The sequence below is a fragment of the Pectinophora gossypiella genome, chromosome 2, assembly GCF_024362695.1.
Source record: "Pectinophora gossypiella chromosome 2, ilPecGoss1.1, whole genome shotgun sequence".
NCBI lineage: Eukaryota > Metazoa > Arthropoda > Insecta > Lepidoptera > Gelechiidae > Pectinophora > Pectinophora gossypiella.
This window is the reverse complement of record NC_065405.1, coordinates 7,346,707-7,366,324: the sequence shown is the minus strand read 5'-3', so window position 1 is coordinate 7,366,324 and position 19,618 is coordinate 7,346,707. Positions and strand designations below refer to the sequence as shown.

Genomic DNA, 19,618 nt, shown 5'->3' with positions numbered 1-19,618 from the left:
GTCAATATATATATGAAAACATTATGTATGTACGTAAAAACTTATCTCTCCTTCCGAGAAACTGTGAAAGGCATACTTACAATACAAGAAATAAACATAAAATTGCTATTCAAAATTCTAGATTAAGTAAATTAAATTCATCTTTTTTGGGGTTATGTATACGTTTTTACAATAAAATACCAGATAATATTTTAAATTTGTCAGAAAATAAATTTAAAGCTCACGTGAAGCTTACTTTATGTAAAAAAGCTTATTATAAGATTAATGACTACCTAAATGATAAAAATGTCTGGTATTGAATGTGTTCCTCTAGTTATTAAATAACTTGTAATGTATATCCTCATTGGTTTTTAAAAGATGTGTTGCTGTTGCAGTTTCTTGTCATTTCTTCTCCTCAGCCATAACACCTTGCGAAATGACGTAAATTCAAAAATGTTACATTGACCTTCAACAAGTTTATCCATGATAATTACGTTGAATAAATGATTCTGATTTCTGATTTCTGATTTTACATGTACCTTCAAGTTTCTTCTCGGTATTTTAACAAATATACTTAACGTCTTTTAGCAGGGATCAGATTCAGATATGAGCGCGGCTGGCAGCAAACGAGACCTGCGCGGGCGGCTATCAGACATGTTCAGCCGAAAAGGACAAATGTCTCGTGGGAACAGGTAACTACGCCGCTTTATAACACTGCAGTGTGGCCAAAGATTTAAAAACCTTCACCTCATTCTTGAGTAACGCATCATCAAAAATATATTCATTGACAACAGTGTCACCAGTAATTCATTTCGATGTGCTTTTGTTTACAAATGTGGGAGCGTGTAATTGACCTCAATGCAAATAGGTATGTAAGAAAAACTTGGGCTACTAGCTTTCCTTAATAAAAAAAAAAACATGTATACGTATATCTACGTATTTCCAGCAAAGAGAAGAGTCCGGAGCGGCCGGCGAGCGCGGCGGCGAACATATCAAGTAGTGTGGCCAACAACAGGCCTATACTGCGCAACGCCAGCTCTACTACGCTACAACGTGCCTCGCCAGCTAAACCGGTAATGTATTTTCCTTTCAATGCCAATCTAAGAGTTATTGCTGTGTAGAGTCTTTTGAAACGCTAACCGCTTTACAGTTCATAGCCAACAACGCTGGCTTTACCACCACAAGATGCGTCTAGTTAAACAATAGCTTCGTTTTATTTTCGTGGTGGTAAATGGTCTAAAGTTACCGATCGATCGTAGATCCGTTATGATTTATGCATAAATTATAACGGATATATCAAAACTTCGCAACGCCTTCTTGAAACCGTTAAAAATAAAACCTACCTACTAATTACCATTTTGTCTCAGCTGTGCCTTGTGTTCGCAGAATGAAGTCCCGAGCTCGCGAGCATCGAGCGCCACTCCCGCGGCGAAGAGAAAAGGGAAATAATTGATACTATTCGTGTTTCGCTTCATTTTACTGTATTTATCCATTCTCCTATGATTTCCACATAGCATGTAATATCACAATACATATCAATATTATTATTTTGTATAACTATCAGAGACACGCATGAAATCCTACACTATGAACAGTTGAGCTATCGATAGTTACACAAGGCTGCCGTGAGCGCCACGCTACACCGGCAGTGACCGCTCAGTCCCTACTTCCCTAGTGCCCCAGCTGAGTATCGCCAGGTTCGTTGACGTGTGACCTTACAACACGTCGGGAGTTTGTTAGCAACGTTTGTAGTTGTGTACTTGTAATTTTATAATAAAATTGTTGATTGATGATTAACTTGTCTCATTTTAAAACTTATTAACTAGACTTACTACAGTACTTAGTTCAATGAAAGCGACATCTATACGAAAAACCATTTAACTATTCAATTTCGGACGATTTTAACAATTTGCTCGCAGATAAATATTCGGTACAAAGATCAAACAACAAAATAAACGTAAATAAAAACAATGTAACCTCTCGAAGAGCGTGTTGAACTAGTAGAAATGCGTTTGTCAGCGCGACGGCTAGCTCTGGTCCATGAGGTTGGCGTCGACGCCGCCGCCGCCCGACTGGTCCTTCAGGATTGACTCGAAGATCGGCTGCAGGTCCGGGAACGACTTGATTTGTGTCACGAAGTCCATCAAGTGGGGATTTTTCTCTGTAAATAGAAATAACATTTTGTGAAATAAAGAACTTATAATCTGGCTAGTTCAGACGAGGTTACAATCGTTTTTCGATGACTGAAATGATTCAAGACTCACCAGCATCGGGTATCTGCAGCAAGGCGGCGGCGGCTCGCAGCGCGGACCGCTTGAGCTCGTCCTGTTTCTCGTATTCCTGCTTCACTGAGTTGGCCTTCACCTTCATCGTGCACGTCGCCCTGAGCGGCTCCACTAGGCTTTCTAGCCCTGGATAAATAAAACACAATAGCTATTAGAATGTTAGTTACGTTACGTAAATTCTCAATACATCTTAGCGATAGGAAGACGCGATAATAAAAAATCAATGCAACATGTAGTGCACCATAAATGATAATACAAAGAGTCCGTTTCTGTTATGTCTTTTTTTTTTAGTTTCCGATGGTCATCATTTATACAGGAGAGAAACAGCTGAAATCGTCACTATAATTACAGTAAAATATTGAAAAAGTTAAAAGACAACGCATGAAACAATATTTGTAAATAAATACTAATATTTTTTGCGCTCTGTCAAGTTATGGAAGACAGCTGTCAAACGCTTCTTTCGCACTAGTTTGCACTCGATTTTTATTCCTACTGGCACAGGCACCGTGCAAGGGCGCAAATAGTATAAAAATGAATGCTTACTTTGTAATACAACAGTGGGACACAACTGAGCGAGCCGCGCGCACATGAGGTAGGTGAGCATCTTAATGTCATAGTGGTCGCGGAGTCCGTCCTCCACGTGGCGCAGGAACTCGAACACATCGAGGCGGTCCAGGCAGGTGCCCAGCAGAGTGTACATGCACTCAAACGCCGCCTTACGCAGGTCCAACCCGTCGTCCACAGAGTGCTTGAACGGACCCATCTCTACTTCACGAATAAGCTCTTTCTGTAACAAAAAATGGGTAGTGTTAACTGCTACTTAATTAAATCTAATCAGTTTATTTGTTTATTTATAATAGGTAGTCAAGGAATTGGCCTTTGATAGACTGGAATGGAAAATGCTACACCGACAAGAGCGTGGCTCTTAAATTGATGATGATGAGGTACACCAACAGCTTATACGATACTGTGCTATTTACTGCACCTTAATTAAATTGTCAACAATTATTTCCTACTCGTACGCGTAAAGTAATCGTACCTTAACTTTGGTCTCGCTGTAGATAGTAGGCAGCACTTGCGGCAGCAGGTCCCGCACGAGGCTGGGCTTGTTGTGTGCGGCCGAGTTGAACGCCACCAGCGCCACGCGCCGCACACCCAGCTCCGGGTCCTGCAGCGGCACCAGCAGCTCCGACATGCAGCTGCGCAGCAGAGGGTCGATCGCTTGTGGCTGGATCACATTCGTAAACACACATTTGTCAAAACAGTCGTTATACTGCTTAAGGGTTAGTTTCCCCCGAAGCTGAGACAACCAGAGACGTGCGGAATCGACCAATAACAGCATGTTATTGTCCGCGCCCTTGCTTGTTGTTATGCTGCGGGAGAGAGTGCTCTCCCCTCGCTCTCTGGCCGTCTCACTTCCTCTCCGCTTTGATATAACCCGCCCTAACACACTGTCTATTACACTGTTCAAATGCATCATAACCATGCTGTTGTCCATGTTTGGTCAGGTAACACAAAATGTGGTAGTAAGAACATTAGAAAAATATAACGTAATGAATATGATTTGTTCATACAACAATCGAAACTTCAAATATGATATAAAATAGCAAGTGTATATGAAGATTATCTTTGAAAGTATTCACATTCAACATAATTGAATCTTCTACTTAAAAAAAAACACGTAAATAGGTATTACCAAAAATGTTTTATTGAAACTTACCTGATCAGAAATTGTGAATTTGACTGCCGTAACAGCGGTTGTCCTAGTGAGAGGCTCCGGTGACTTCAAGAATTCTTTAATATGCGGCAATAGTGATTGTGGTTCTAGCAGGCATAATTTTCCTAAACATTCTGCGACCTGCAAACATTAAGGTAATAGTTATTTTCCTATCACACAAAAGCAAAACCTGCAAATGTAAACAACGAAAAAAGTATTAACACACTTGTGTGTTATAAAAGAACAAATGTCGGATATACAATCCACTATGAAGAAAACTGAGCAGAGGGTTACGAATCTTGTCAAAGAACAAAACGAGATTAAGTATAAAATGGAAATCTTAACCACCTCTGCTCAAAAGACTAATAAAAAAGTTGAAGTGCTTGAGAAAGATGTGCAAATCCTAAAAACTCATGGTGGCGAATTGGAGCCAAAAAATAGCTACGAAGAAATCATTAATGAAATACATGAGAGGGATCATAGACGCAAAAATATCATAATTAGCGGCATACCTGAAGGCCAGTCTACTGATGCAAAAGCACGCCAGGACTCGGACAAAAATGAAGTATTAAAAATTATCAAAGCAGTTTCTGCAGACTGCCCGTCTCCTGTCAGAACTATGCGTATTGGCAAGTATAAAGCCGGGGTGAACCGCTCCATAAAGATATGTTTCCAGTCCCAAGAAGTAGCTGTCAATATTCTCCGTAACAGAGCAACTTTAGGAAACAATAATATAAAAATTTTTGCCGATCAAACGCCATCTCAGCAAACTCACTACAAAAAACTAAAGGATGAACTGATCCGAAGGACTTCAGATGGCGAGGAAAATTTGCGCATAAAGTATAATAAAGGTATACCAAGAATTATAAAAGAAGAGGTATCAAAAAAGTCCAATCCTCAAGTATCAAAGAGTTAGATGTAGAAGATGTTACATACCAAGTCACCAATAGATATAACGACATTACAACTACAATGAAATCTTTAAAAATGTTCTACGCCAATGCCCGTAGTATAGTAAAACGTGGTAAATTTGACGAACTGCAATGTGTGTTACAGGCATTATGTACTACAATTCATATTATAATTTTAACGGAAACCTGGTTTTCGTCCGAAGACCAGGCAAAACTGTTTCAGCTACAAGGATATACACATCATTATAACAATAGGCCTGGGCGTGGTGGAGGAGTATCGATATTCGTAAATGACAATCTGAAACACTACCTTGTTGAAGAGTTAACCATCAATGATAATCACTTTATCTGGGTGCACCTAGAAAAATTTTCAGTTGACATTGGAGGCGTTTATAAGCCTGGTCGTACCAGTGCCGTCAATTTCTTGGAAACATTTGCCGTCCAATTAAATAAGAGAAAGCGAGGCATATTGATGGGAGATTTCAACTTCAACCTATTAAAACCGAAGGATGATTACGTAAGCGATTACATGGATACATTAGAAGAGGGAGGCTACAGAATCCTAAACAAAATAGATATAGAATATTGCACACGACAAACAACATCCACAAAAACGTTAATAGACCATGCAATCACGAACCTGAAAGGAAACCAGTTTCACCTAGCTATTGTAGACTCGTCGATGTCGGATCATAAGCAAATATACTTAGAGATACGAAAATGCCAACCAAATATACTGAAAAAATCAGAGTATAAAGCAATTGATTACGAAAAACTGTATAAATCAATGGAGTATACCGAAGCACAGAACGAGAACAATGATAGCTATATGGTCCTGGAAGAGAAATTGATACAAGCAATTAAACAATCTAAAATAAACAAAATCAAGTTTCTTAATCCACCAAAACAAGATTGGATCAACAAAAACATTTTGGACAAAATAAATCACAAAAATACCTTATGGAATAAATATAAAACAAACCCTAACAACAAAGAAGTGGAAAAAGAATTTTTAAAGGAAAGAAATTTAGTAGCTGAAAATATACAGAGAACAAAAAGTCAATATTACCGGAAACAATTCTCCAACTGTGTAAACAAACCAATCAAGATGTGGGCTTTAATTAATGACCTGTCTAAGAACAAAATCAAAAAGGTTTCTATTCCAGCAAAATTGATAGTCAACGACGTCCCTATTACAGATGTTCAAAAAATGAGTGAACAATTTAACAGTTTCTTTTCGTCCGTTGGGGCCATATTGGCTCAAGCGATACCTGCTCAGTATCATAATAACAAAGTGCTTACCACGGCAAACCACACTGATCTAGCTGGAAACACATTATCATCTTTTAGACTCACAACACCTACGGAAATTACTAAAATAATTGATAATTTAGACCCGAATGTTAGTGCTGGTTTGGATGGAATCACCACAAAATCACTAAAGTGTGTGAAAAACCTAATATCTGAAGAGTTTAGTCGGTGCGTAAATAATTGTTTAGAGCAAGGTGTATTTCCGGACAGCCTCAAAATTGCTAAGATAACGCCTATTTATAAATCTGGTAGTCGTTCAGATCCAGGTAACTACCGCCCTATCTCAGTGCTACCTGTTGTTTCTAAGATATATGAAAAGATTATTTACAGCCGTCTAGAAGAACACCTAGATAGAATCAATTTTCTCTATGAAAGGCAATATGGCTTTAGGAGTAAATCAAACACCTTATCTGCGACGGTAGACCTTGTAACCGAAATCAAGAACAGTATAGACCAAAGAAAAATTGCTTTGGGAATTTTTATTGACCTTAAGAAGGCCTTTGACACCGTGAGCCATGAGATTTTGTTAAATAAGCTAAATGACATTGCTATTACTGGTACTGCTCATAATATTCTTAAATCCTATCTTTACAATCGCCAACAAGTTGTTAAGATTGCAGAATCAAAAAGTAGCCCAAAACCAATTATATTCGGTGTCCCACAAGGGTCGATTTTGGGACCTTTACTGTTCTTGATTTATATAAATAACATCTGCAAACTTGACCTGAAAGGAAAATTGTCACTATATGCCGACGACACCAGTTTATTCTACTTTGGACACAAAATTGATTCTATAATTACAGATGCCCAAGGAGACTTGGATGTTCTTAATATCTGGTTCCAGTGTAATCTCCTCACTGTAAATGCAGCTAAAACACATTACGTAATTTTTCGAGCCAAAAATAAAAAAATACCTGACTTTCTACCTTTAAAACTTAACAATATAGTAATTGCTAGAACAGACAGTGAAAAGTACTTAGGTCTAACGCTAGATGATCGCTTAACATGGAAATCACATATTAAAAATGTAAAATCCAAATTAACATCACTCACTGGAGCACTTCGTGGCATTATTAGATGTCTACCATTAAATGTACGATACACGATCTACAACTCACTTGTTAAACCACACATAGATTACTTGATTGAGTTATGGGGATCAGCTGCCAAAACAAACATTAGAGCTATACAAATTGCACAAAATAAATTGATAAAAGTGTTGTTCAACTACGACTATCTGACTTCCACTGACATTCTATACAAAAAAACAAAACTAATGAATATTGCACAGACATTTCGATACTATACCTGTATATTAATAAGAAAAATTTTAATGAAAGATATACATACTACAATAACTTTCACGAAAAAAAGTCAAATACAAACCAGGCATCAGTTAAGATCGGCAGACAACTTAATGTGGCCGCGCCCACGGACTAATTACGGAATAAATAACATAACCTATCAAAGTGTAGACCTATATAATAAATTGCCTAAAGATATTAAAGGAGCCAAAAGCATGCTTACATTTAAACGATTACTGAAATATCACCTGACTAACTTGGGTAGTTGTGTGGGTCACAGATAGACTATGAAATGCTGCTTTTTAAATAAAGATAGGTCTTAAACTATTAAACCATTTTCTTGTCCTAGGGAGCATCGGAGCATCGGCTTATTCTCCAAATGCAAAAACCAGCTTTAGTAAGGTATATACTATATTTTTCACATAGTTGTTAAGACGACATAGTTTTGTGATTCCATACAAATTCCATAGCAATTTTTAGTTTTGACGTTTTGTAAGACTAGCTAATTTGACTATAACTAAATACTTTGTGGTTCCTGGTTTGGTTAGGACATTGCGCACTCATCACCTGATTTTCCAAAAGTAAGATGATCCGTGCTTCGGAAGGCACGTTAAGTAAGTAAGTAGTCGTTACATGAGCCATGCCAGGGGCCTTTGGCTGCTCAGTAGTAACCCTGACACCAGGGTTGATGAGGTTGGTAATCATACCTACTAATAAAGTAAATGGCAAATTAAAGTAAAGCTAAAATTATATACACACACATATATACATATAAATTAACTAACCATACTTGTAACTAATAAAATATATTTTTATCTATCTATTCCATCTCCGACGCAACTACGCTCGGCACTTCCAGTTCGCACTAGATCCGTGTGCTTTGCTCGTTGAATGAGTAGTGCCTATAACGCTTCGCACAATAACACCTCATGCAAATTATTCGTCAACTACCTACCTCGTTTTATTTTTTATAGTAGAAAATAGAAATATTGTAATTCGTACGCTTGTCTCAAACATATATTACTTATATTAAAATATTTTTAAGTTTCTCATGTAAGTGAATTGTAAAATTCTTATGAGAATAAATTTTCTTAAACCTGGTGTAGAATGTCTCGAACATTAAGTTCGCGAGAGTTAGAAAGTTAGGATAGACAGGAATCACTTTACTTGTGTATGCTTGTTAAAAATAGCTAGCTAGCTTGGTACTTAAACATAACCTCTGGCTACCCCTTCGGCTATGTTATGTTATTCAATACTTACGACATTACGAGATCCTTCCTCCACGCACTGACAATGTTTAGAGAGCTGCACCCATATCTCCGGAATGAAGGGCCTTAGGGCTTCTACTCCTTCCGGCGTGCACGATTCACACGAAATTATCTGCAAAATTACAACTTTATTACGCTTTGTTGTTTGTGACAGCGGTTTTCAAGAGGTGAAGAAGTTTCATACAAAATCTACTACATACTCCAATCTACAAAATGACTCAATTATAAAAAGTTACGTTGTCTTTTCATGTTTTTGTGTTATATAATCTTTGTGAAGACTTTTCATCATTGTTAGCCTAGTTAGTTCATCATGATGTTCATGACTGGTCCTATTCAATATACAGGAGAGTGGAAAAATGTCGCGTATTTAGAGTCCCAGCACAGGTCCTAGGGTCAACTCTAGAGTTATTTGTAAATTCCGACACTTCACAATATTAATATGGTCCATAAAGTAAAATACACAGCTTAACCTACCTCTCGCAAAGAATGCAGCAAGAGGTATTGCCGTTTGGGTTGCGCCTCGATTTGCTCAAGTATGAAGGGCAGGAACTCGGGTAGGTTGCCCACGGCGACGGAGCCAAGCGCATAGCTAGCTGCCGACTTTACTTCCTCCGAAGACGGCGTGAACGAGCTCAGCAGCACTTCCTTCAGGTTTGGGATCTCACTCAGATCTCTGTACAAACAAATAATTTATATGGTTAATTAAGCCAAGCTGACCGTGTTCGACTTACGATGAAGTTAGTCTGACCGCGAGATCTGTACTGAGTTTTTCGAAACGATGTAAACTATCGCCAACTCGTCCTTTTCGCTCGGTGGATGAAGTCTATTTAGGACTGTATTTACGCAGGAATAATCCCGAGTTTTAAAGTATTATGCACACTGGGAGGAGGTCATACACCAGTGTTTTAAGTCAAAAACATATACAGACAAGTCGAATTCGTACGAAAACGCAACAAAAGTGCACCCGCTCTAACAGCCTAGCTACTTACAAGTGCTTGCCGATCTCCGCGAGCGCGAGCAGCGCGAACATGTGGTGCGCGTCGGAGGGCGGGCGCTCGGCGTCGCGCAGGAAGCCGCGCACCACGTCCAGCGCGTCCGCGCCGCCCTCCACCACCACCGCGCCCACGCACTTCGCCAGCGAGTGGAACGCCTGCCGACACACACACACACACACACACGTGTGATATTACTAAAACTCTTTATTATTATAATTGACAATGACAAATAAAATAGGTACAAAAGGTGGGCTTATCTCTAAAAGAGATTTCTTCCAACCAACCCCGCATGACTTATTATACATTATAAAATTAACATCACATCCGTTATCCGTAACGGATCGGCAACAGCCACAGTCATTCATACCACTGCTGAAATGTACATAGCTACAAGTTATATCTAACAGCTGTTGGCTAGCTCAGTAACTCAATACTACAAGGACTGGTAACACTATATCATAGAATAAACAAGAATAATACTATGTATAGAAGAATCTCGCACTGTAGTAACGTAGTGTGGTATGCTACGGTTATTTGAGGAGGCCAATTGTGCATTGAGACGTATTCAGGTGTGTTATGTTATAGAAGGGACACTCTCAGCCCCCCACCAGTCCCAGCCACCTGATTCCACCTCCTGTTTTGGTGGATGCTGGTCGCGGTGATATGTGTACCTGCTTCATGTGGTGCGGCGTGGCGGTGTGATCGTGCAGGCGCGTGACAGGCGCCACCAGCAGCGCCAGCAGGTCCCGGCGCGAGCACCCGGCTACGTCCGCTGACACCAGCGCGCTCAGCACGCCCAGCATTGCCTTGAGAGCTCCACCTGGGGGAGGCAATTTTTTGCATTATTAAAATGGGCTCAGATTAGCTTCGCTTCGTGTCAACTCCCTCCGTTACTTAAGTCAAACTCCGGACAGTCCATAGAATAATCTCAATCTTACCATTGTGTGTCGCATAACGCTTAAAAGTGAGTGAGACAGACATGCTGCGCCTTGTTCCTTACCGATTAACGGCCATTTAAGACTTCAGTCTTACTGAAGTAAGACCTAGAGAAGTGAGGTCGGCGCCCGATACGAATTAGTGCGGGGCGGAGATACCGTTTATTGTACAACGCCACCTATCGTGATGTATGTCGATTAATTCTAAAAATGCACCATAGCTGGCGTTGTTAGCGAACATGTTTTTTATTACTGAACTTACTGCGCACAAGACGGTTGCTCTAAAGTGGTTCTCGATATACTAGTACATTCTACGACCAAGTTTTATTATAATCCCATTGCTGGACATATCATGGTGACCCTGACGTTCAGCAATGTGACTGTACAACGTACAACTATACGTAATATTATTTTTATTCTATATTAAAGTGAGCGCCGTCTGAGCGTTTTCATTAGGGCAGTTAGCAGAATATCTATCAGGCAACACTCGCCTTGCAGCAGCGGCGACTTGGCGAGCGCGAGTATGTTGGGCGTGAGCGCGCGGCGCACGTCGTCGCTGAGCGCGGCGGGGCAGGACAGGCACGCGTCGCGGACCAGCGTCAGCGCCGTCTGCGCGCAGTGCAGGTCCGCCTCGCAGATTAGAGGCGGCACTTCCATTAGCACCTGCAAAACGTTTACATTACATACTACCTGAACGGTACCGTCAATGCCCTAACATATGCAATCTCTTGACCTAACAAAGTACTTATGTTGGTGCAATAACCTCCTCAGTTTCCTTTTACGAGCGAAGCGACGTTGCTGATGAATATTCTGGTCCGTATTCAACCAAATAGAGCCAAAGCGGTCAGAGGCAAAACTTGGTCTTGTTATAATATAAATTCTTTGTTTTTATAAAGGGAGCGGGAGCTTTTTTGCTTTTATAAAGCTATGAAAGTATGGTAGCGGCTACTTAAAACAATGTATTTCGTATAATAAAACGTTACGATAGTTATTTTTAGTTCTCCTTAAAACCAATTAATTTAAGCTATATGTCAATCCGAGTTTCGCCGATTTTTTCCAATACAAAAATGCTCCTTATACTTATTAGCCAACCAGCGCCACAACATTAAAAGCCCGAACATCCGATCACTGATAATGACACATCGTACGTACCTTGCTTAGCAACTCTATGCTGATAGAGTCACTGTAGTTCTGAACCAGCGTATCCAACAACACCAGAGTGGACAATTTCAAAGCTCTCTGATTCTTCCTCAGGAAGGATCCAAGAATTGGCACAGCATCAGACTGAAACACATTATTGCCATTTTAATTTTGATGTGACTTATTGTAGATTAGCCGCAAATGGCATTAACTATTTGGCCGGACAAATAGGAAACGCTTAGGGCTCACATCCGGTACAACACTTAAAACAACAGGCCTGAGGGTCCCAGTTGGACGCGAACCTCGGCTCAGGGCGCCGAGTATAATATTTGAAAGAATTAATCGACCCTAGTGGGTCGATAGCGATAAACGCTAAATGAGGGAAATCGTCGTCCAGGCCGGCGGGGTCGGTATCGGGGTTCTACATTCTTGGCATACTTTATTAAGAAATATTATGAATGAAAGGAATTAGAAATAATACCGAACGTATAAATTGTTTTCTCATGACTTCAGATGAGCATTTCCGTTCAGATAAGAGAAATCAATGTATTTAATTCAGATATGTGGTCAATACATATTCGGACACAAATAAAAAATATAAATGTATAATTAAATATAATATTATTATCCGAATGTCGCTGTGACTAGCTCCACGATGGCGGCAAGGCTTGAAAGTGTATTTTTATATGTAGTTGGTAATATAAAAATAAATAGCTACATCCTCTACCACCTCACTTTTTCTTCTGTAACGCACAATATGTAAACAGAAACAAAATAGGCATTAATTTTCTTACCATAATAGGTGAGAGATCAATACGCAGAGGTGAGGAAGCCACCTTCGTTAGCGCTTTGACGGTAGTCAGTCTCGTTATTTCGTTGCGAAGACGTTCTAAGAATATTGGCAGACAGACGGGAAGTTCGCTCTGAAAAGAAAAAAAGATACTCGTTATTCGCTATTAGGGTAGTTTCCAACTAGTCAAATCAGTTACTTTTTACTAAAAGACAAAACACGAATTACTATAATATAATTTGTATGAAAAAACAACTTATGACGTCATAGAAAAACGTGACAAAATGTCGCACTTATAATTACATTCTTCTTTATTAAAATTCATAAAAAATTAAATAGAAAAAAGAAAACGTTGTCACCTTTAGAACTGTCTTTATTTAGTAATCAGAATTTCATAATTTATCTTTGACCTAAGAAACTACCCAATTCTCAGTCTACAGCAGTTCTTTATAATACGATTAGAGTTCAATCAAAACACGACAACATAAGAAAAATATATTAGAGGTTCGAATGTTCCGAATTAATCATAGTGGACATAAAACATAAGTTCACGACTATATCCCAATTGGGGTAGACAGAGGTACTTCCATCGCAAGATGAACTAAGTACCCACTCCTCACCGAGCGTCCTAGACATCATAAGTCCAATAAATTCTTAATAAAGGTGTCGTAATTTGATGACGAAATTGATGATATAATAGTTTTGAAGGCGACGTATGGGCGTAACCTGTTACTCCGATTCAAATGTGACCAAAAATCAGAATGTATCAAAAAGAGTCTGTAAATTGTCTTTTGACGACTTGGACGTCTACCCAGCACAGTAAGGATTATATGCGTGAATTTATAAATGTATAACACATATTTAGTTACTGCAGCTTCCGCTGGGAATTATTATTTATGAATACATATTTGTAAATGATGACAAAATAAAACATACAAACAAACCAGACAGTATGGGTAAGCTTATCACACAAACAGTCATGAGCAATATTATATACCCAATTTAGAACCCTGTCGCACTATCATATTTGACATTTAATGAGACTTACGGTTCAATTTGTCAAAAAAGTTAATGTGACATGGTTTCAAGGTGTATATATATTAGTACTCGTGACTGTACATACCTCTAAATAATCCCCGAAGTGACACAGCAGCTGTCCACAGGCGGCGATGGCTCGTTCCTTCACCTCCTGGTCCATGTCGGTGGCGCGCAGGCGCACTAGAGTGCATTGATACATCTCTGGTATGAACCGCTGCAGGTCCTCCGGCGGCGGCTGCACTTGGGCCTCCTCGCCCTCTGTGATCACTACTGCGTCTATCGGAGTAACAAAACGGTCCGTTTAAAACATAACTCATAACACAAACATACCTAGTTGACATATGAATGTAAGCCACGTTATGAACAATCGGACCATGACTTCACGAAAGGAGGCGGGGCGTATGTTATTCCTTCTTGATCCGTGTACTTTTTGCCTCGGCGTAATTATCTTTAACGAAATGAACTATCGCCAACTCCCCTTTCTTATTAATCTGTGCAGAGCTTGTTCGGAAATTTAACTCGTGACCTATGGTTTGGTGATCAAAGTTTAACAATTTATTACATTATATATAATTTATGCGGCTGCTGTATCATCTTCTGATGATTTGCGACACTCACCAAGTGGACGGATGACTTTAACAAGTGTCTGCAGCACCCTGAGCGCCTCAGCAGTGACCTTATAGAATGGGTCGTGCACGCAGGCGATGACGGCCGGCATGAGCGTGGCCACGTGCGCGCGCATCGTCTCGCCCGGGTGACCACGCACCAGGCATACGATGAACACGAGAGTTTCGATCTTCATTGACGACGCTGTCGATTTGTCGCTGTAGACGAATTGAATATTATAAAATAAAAACGCTTTTGTTGCCGCCTATCACGTCGATCTCACAGAAAGCTCGGTGAGGTGTGAGTACTTAGTTCATCTTGCGTTGAATGTACCTTTGACTACCTCATTGGGATATAGGCGTAAGCTTAGGTTATGTGTTGTTATAACATTTAATGTATAACAATAGTTTATTCTACAAATGCGTCCTTATTTCGGTCGGTAGAGTCGGTACATTCAATGAATCTATCCATATAAGTTAATTGGTCAATAATGGAGTGTTGTTTGGCAAGAGTCTATTGCATATCGGACTGGAGTGAGCGTCTGGATTTATCTCCATGTTTAAATCAGTAAATGGAGGCCTTTGCCCAGCACTGCGTTAATACAAGGTAAGGAAAAAAGTCATCATTTTTATCAACTTTTGCAATCTATCTTTCGATTTAAAAAAAGCCACAGTGGCCTGGTTCACTCAGTTCCCGTGCTTCTCAAACCTGAGGGCGCCGGTTCGAACCCCAACACCGGTCTTGCTCTAAAAATAGTTGGCTCGATCATTATAGACGGCGATAGGACTCACCACCTATCACGTTGGTCTAACAGAGAGCTCGGTGAGGTGTGGGTACTTAGTCCATATTGCGATGGATGTACCTTATGTTTGGTTACTACAGCACCAAAATATGCTGAAATGAATGAAACTAGACATGGTTTGATAGCATGCATGGTATGGGAGCACTGACGTGAGCGCGGGCGTGAGCGCCCGCAGCACGCGGTCGGCGTGGTCCCGCAGGCAGCCGGGCGCGGCGGCCAGCAGCTCGCGCAGCAGCGCCAGCGCGCAGCCGCGCGCGCGCACCGAGCGCCCGCGGATCACGCGCAGCGCGCCGCGCACCACGCCCGCCACCTGCCGGCCATGGGGCATACTGCATTTACTCTTTTATACGACCCGCAACCACTCTCTATCTAATGGCCAATGGGACCATAGTTTACTTGCACATTTTTATGAGATATACGATGCAGAGTAGTAACAAAAGTGTTTTCAGATCGGACGGCGGGTAAAAGATCAGTCGGTATAAAATATATTTAGTTTCGTGGATTGTACGCTTTTTAAAAGTCGAAAAGTCATGTCACAGATAAAAAAACCCCGATGGGACAACTCGTCTTTATAAATTGTGAAACCAAATAATAAATACACAGCAAAAATAATACAAGTTCCTCACTCACATCTAAATCTCGGGACATAACTATACAACCGGTACATACCCTTTGTAGGAGTAGGGCTTGTGGGGAGTTATCAGCGGGTGCGATGGGCATCTGCAGCGAGGGCGGCGGGCGGGTTGCGCGCAGCAATGCCGTGTACGCACTCAGAATGTCGCATTTCACATTCTCTTCACGTTCTAGAAAAGACCAGTAATAAGTTTATTATTTTGGAAAGGCAAGAAACGTTATACAAACACTGGAGTTCATACTAGATTTATCCTAATTTAGGTCCAATATTTTTTTGAGGTACTCTGTTTTTTAGATGATTCATTCATTTGCAATGAAATTATTCAATATTTATGCTTTGCTTTTTGAGTAGTGATACATCAGAAGTGACACAACGAAAACAGAACTTGGAAAAAGGAATTATCTCTGTATAAAAGCTATAATACCTGCAGTGACACTTGAATAAAGTATTTTACAAAAACTCATAATGAAAAAAATAATGCAAAAATATTGACAGTTTACCTTTGAACCTGGCAATCAGAGCGGGAGATACAGTTTGGTACATATCGGCAAGTAATTCGTGCCGAGTAGCGATAACCGACTCCAAGCACTTAGCGGCAGCTCGCCTTACCTGTAAAATTTGAGATATTAAACCTAATCTAATATTAAACCTAAAAAGTACCTGATTTGATTTGATTTTTTGATTAGTTGGAAACTAGCCTATTTATTGTCAACTTTTGTACGAAAGTGTTTTAGGAAGATTATTTTTCTATGGTGCGGTGCGGTGTGGTCTGCTATAATGTGCACAAACCTTTAGTACACAATTTCAAATATAGGTACTTTGAGTTATTTCTTGTTATCATTAGTGAATTACTTGTCAAGATTGGCACCTTAATATTGGCCACCCTGGGCTCGGGCACAACCTCAAAGAAAATCCAAGCATTTGCATGTAGATTATCCCAGTAATACTGCTAACACAAACATTACCTTCCAAGACATGTCGTCATCATCAGAGTACTCCTCGGAATCAGACTCAGGCTCGGCATCGGGAGTGAAGGACTCGTCTTCCATTTCCTCATCCTCGCCGCCGCCGCCCTCCTCGTCTTCGTAGTTGTAGTTGGGATCGTACGTGATCATCTTCAAGCAGAGCTCGATAATCTGAACAACAATAAAGCGTTAAGCTGCGCGTCCAGTGGAGTTAAGTACTTAAGGGTGTTGGGACCCTCGCTCAGCAACAATAGACGGCGTAAGTGTGACGAAGGTTCTCCAGACCTTCAAGTAGTGGCAAAAAGGTGTAGAATTTAGTTTATCTATGACAAAAATGGCATGGCTACACTGACGCCATGTCGCCGAAAAGAAGTTTTTTTTATTTGTGTATGTACATAGAGCGTTCACTAAATCAGCATACCCGCGCCGGTCATTCTCACAATTAGTAATTGCCCATTGTCCCATAGAAACTAAATGGAATTTGCTATAAGTATTTTACAAACAAATTAAATTTAGAGGACCTGAAATTAAAATCACAAAACTGGTTACTATATAGAAACTACTTACAGTAGAAATATGTGGCTGGACTTCTTTAGGACATTTAAGTACGAATGCCTCGAGGGCCTGCAGGCAATGTTCACGCAACTCCTCATCTGCCTTGGTGGAATGCTCGAGCACTTGCGGCGCGACGCGGTCCAACTGCTCGCCGAATCTGTGCCCGGCTTGACGGCTGAAAATATGTTGGATTGTAGAAAAAAAATTCAGAACAATTCAGAATTAATGGACTTATTATTTAAATCCCAGGCCTCCCCTATCTACAACTAAGCTATGTATTCTAAAAGTCACGTAAAAACCATTTCTATAACAACATTATAACATTATGGTGCCGGATACAAAATGTTTCTATGTTGAACATAGTATATAAATACACACAAAAATCCAAATAATAAATAAATAAATAAATGAATTGTGACTGTCTTCCAGTAGATCACAGACATAAGTTGACCTTACAAATAATATTAATCATATTAATATAAAATACCTTACCATATGGATGCAATGCACTGGATGTGTGTACGTGTGACAGAGGAAGAGGTAGATGCGCTAAGGCCCTCCAGTAAGTGATCAATGAGCTTCTTATACAGATCAGCATTGCAGGACATCACTAAATGCGACAGAGCGACTATCGTGCGTTTGCGAACTGCCTAAAATGTTAACAGACATTTTTCAAGACTATAATTAACAAAATGCGATAATGAAATAGAGATAAAAACAATGTGTGATCTATCATATTAGTTATGCTCCCTGAATTAATTTATAAACAAATAATACAATTATTCATTGGGAAAAACAAAAGGGGATGAGTAGACATATGGTAGGGATAATTTTTTGTTCATTCCTCTGAAAATATCTTGAGCATCAAGATATTTTCAGAGGAATGAACAAAAAATTTGTTGAAAAAAACTTTATGGTATGGTATTCTTTCTTGATTATATACACTGATTAATATATAATAATCAATAACTAAATTGATAATTTCATTTAAATCTTTCTATATCATTTACTTACCTGACGTGGAGAAGCAAGTTGAGGTAGCAATGAGTTGAGGAGCATGGGATGGAATGATATCAGTAGACCTCCAAACCTGCTCAACAGGTCTGCTAAAATATCCAGAGCTTCCAGCTGGACAGACACATCTTCTTGCTGAAATTATGAGTCATCATATGAGCAAAACTTTACATATAGAGAAGTTTATATATGTTTAGTCTTAACTTCTTTTATTGTACACAAAGAAAAAAAATGTTCTTTTAACAAACCTGAGACAAATAAGACAAGAAAAAACAAGAAAGTAAAAGACTATGTGCTAAACTTTGCTTTAATTTTATTTTTATTAATAGTTTCCAGCTTTACTTACTTATACAATAATTTGAATGAATGTATTTTAAATATACAGTAATACTATATGCAGCACAAGTAATACCTTTTCAATAGCACTGCTCAGCCGTCCAGTAATCTTCTTACAAACATTAGCAGCTAGGGTGTTAGAACCTAGTGGCAGTTCAGATATGACCGTCTTAAGGCCAATGCTGCTTATGTCTCGCAGTTGCTCTGTCTCAGACAGCATGTTCACACAAAGAGTCTCTACTATTCCTTCTACTTGGTACTCTTTAACTTTGTTTACAAGTGGGCCAAGGCTAGAAAAGCAAGAAAATATATTTTTAGTGGTGGAGTAGTGTTAAACTACTAATATACCTCCATTAAATCTTATAACAAATATATTAGGTCTCCTAATGTACTAAAAATAGCTATACCATCCCACTCCATTTACATGGCAGAGAAATATTTTGTTATATCTTATCAGAGAGCAACATATTGCTTGTTTATGTTAATTCAATGACAAAGCTTAAATACTTGTCATTAAGCATTTAAGTGAAGTGTTAACTTACCATTTGACCGCCAAGTTCTGCACCTCACCGTTTTTATCCTCGAGCAGGCGCAGCAGCATCTTCACAACCTTCCTCTCAGAGTCGTCATCGAGCTTTATACTATCTTTTTGCAACTCAGTCATCAAGTCATTTGTAGCCATAAACCGAAAGTCTTTGTCGTTAGATGTCATCTAAAACAAACACCACAATTTCTTCCTATTCACATAGTCAACACAGGTTATGAACTCCAAAAAATGATAAAAGAAATACACCGGCTTACCTTCTCCAGCAGATTCGCTATTTGATACGATACACTAGCCATTTTGATAGGATTATTATATTCTCGGCACTAAAAATGATATTTACTGAAAATAAGAAAGAATTAACTTATTTTTTGAAAAACTGGCTGAGAAACATTTGATCGGTTTGAGAAATCGAAAATTCTCCAAAACCACCGAACACCGATCCGAAACGTCGCCGAAACTTGGCCGAAACGAATGAAAAAAATCGAG

General features: G+C 39.5%; 2 protein-coding genes across 8 annotated transcripts in view; one reads left to right on the top strand and one right to left on the bottom strand.

Annotated features, from left to right (window-relative positions):
- Positions 1-1,772, top strand: part of LOC126376724 (CAP-Gly domain-containing linker protein 1) — a 21,156-nt gene extending 19,384 nt beyond the window's left edge. For 6 of the 7 annotated variants that reach the window (XM_050024316.1, XM_050024294.1, XM_050024286.1 and 3 more), the window contains 3 exons: positions 568-671; positions 926-1,052; positions 1,366-1,772. In XM_050024316.1, the coding sequence (XP_049880273.1) occupies positions 568-671; positions 926-1,052; positions 1,366-1,428 (294 nt within the window). In that variant the 3' untranslated portion in view covers positions 1,429-1,772. The remainder of the gene's footprint in view (positions 1-567; positions 672-925; positions 1,053-1,365) is intronic. The other variant, XM_050024302.1, reaches the window with a different exon arrangement.
- Positions 1,444-19,618, bottom strand: LOC126376803 (cullin-associated NEDD8-dissociated protein 1). Its single transcript, XM_050024353.1, has 24 exons — positions 19,387-19,618; positions 19,128-19,297; positions 18,662-18,875; positions 18,250-18,384; positions 17,728-17,885; positions 17,248-17,410; positions 16,681-16,851; positions 16,216-16,324; positions 15,751-15,884; positions 15,231-15,391; positions 14,292-14,497; positions 13,759-13,949; positions 12,640-12,768; positions 11,858-11,989; positions 11,197-11,368; positions 10,442-10,590; positions 9,765-9,925; positions 9,250-9,448; positions 8,768-8,887; positions 3,985-4,122; positions 3,304-3,492; positions 2,808-3,051; positions 2,244-2,390; positions 1,444-2,140 (listed from the first exon to the last, which is right to left on the bottom strand). Exons 1-24 carry the CDS (start codon positions 19,426-19,428, stop codon positions 2,007-2,009), a joined length of 3,768 nt encoding a protein of 1,255 aa, XP_049880310.1. The 5' UTR covers positions 19,429-19,618; the 3' UTR covers positions 1,444-2,006.

Excerpts from the sequence above, each read along its gene's own strand:
- LOC126376803 (XM_050024353.1), bottom strand. The coding sequence starts at position 19,428 with ATGGCTAGTGTATCGTATCAAATAGCGAATCTGCTGGAGAAG. Across the intron at positions 8,888-9,249 it reads TGCTGCATTCTTTGCGAGAG|ATAATTTCGTGTGAATCGTG; the intron begins GTAGGTTAAGCT and ends GTAATTTTGCAG. Across the intron at positions 4,123-8,767 it reads AGGAAGGATCTCGTAATGTC|GTCGCAGAATGTTTAGGAAA; the intron begins GTAAGTATTGAA and ends TAATGTTTGCAG.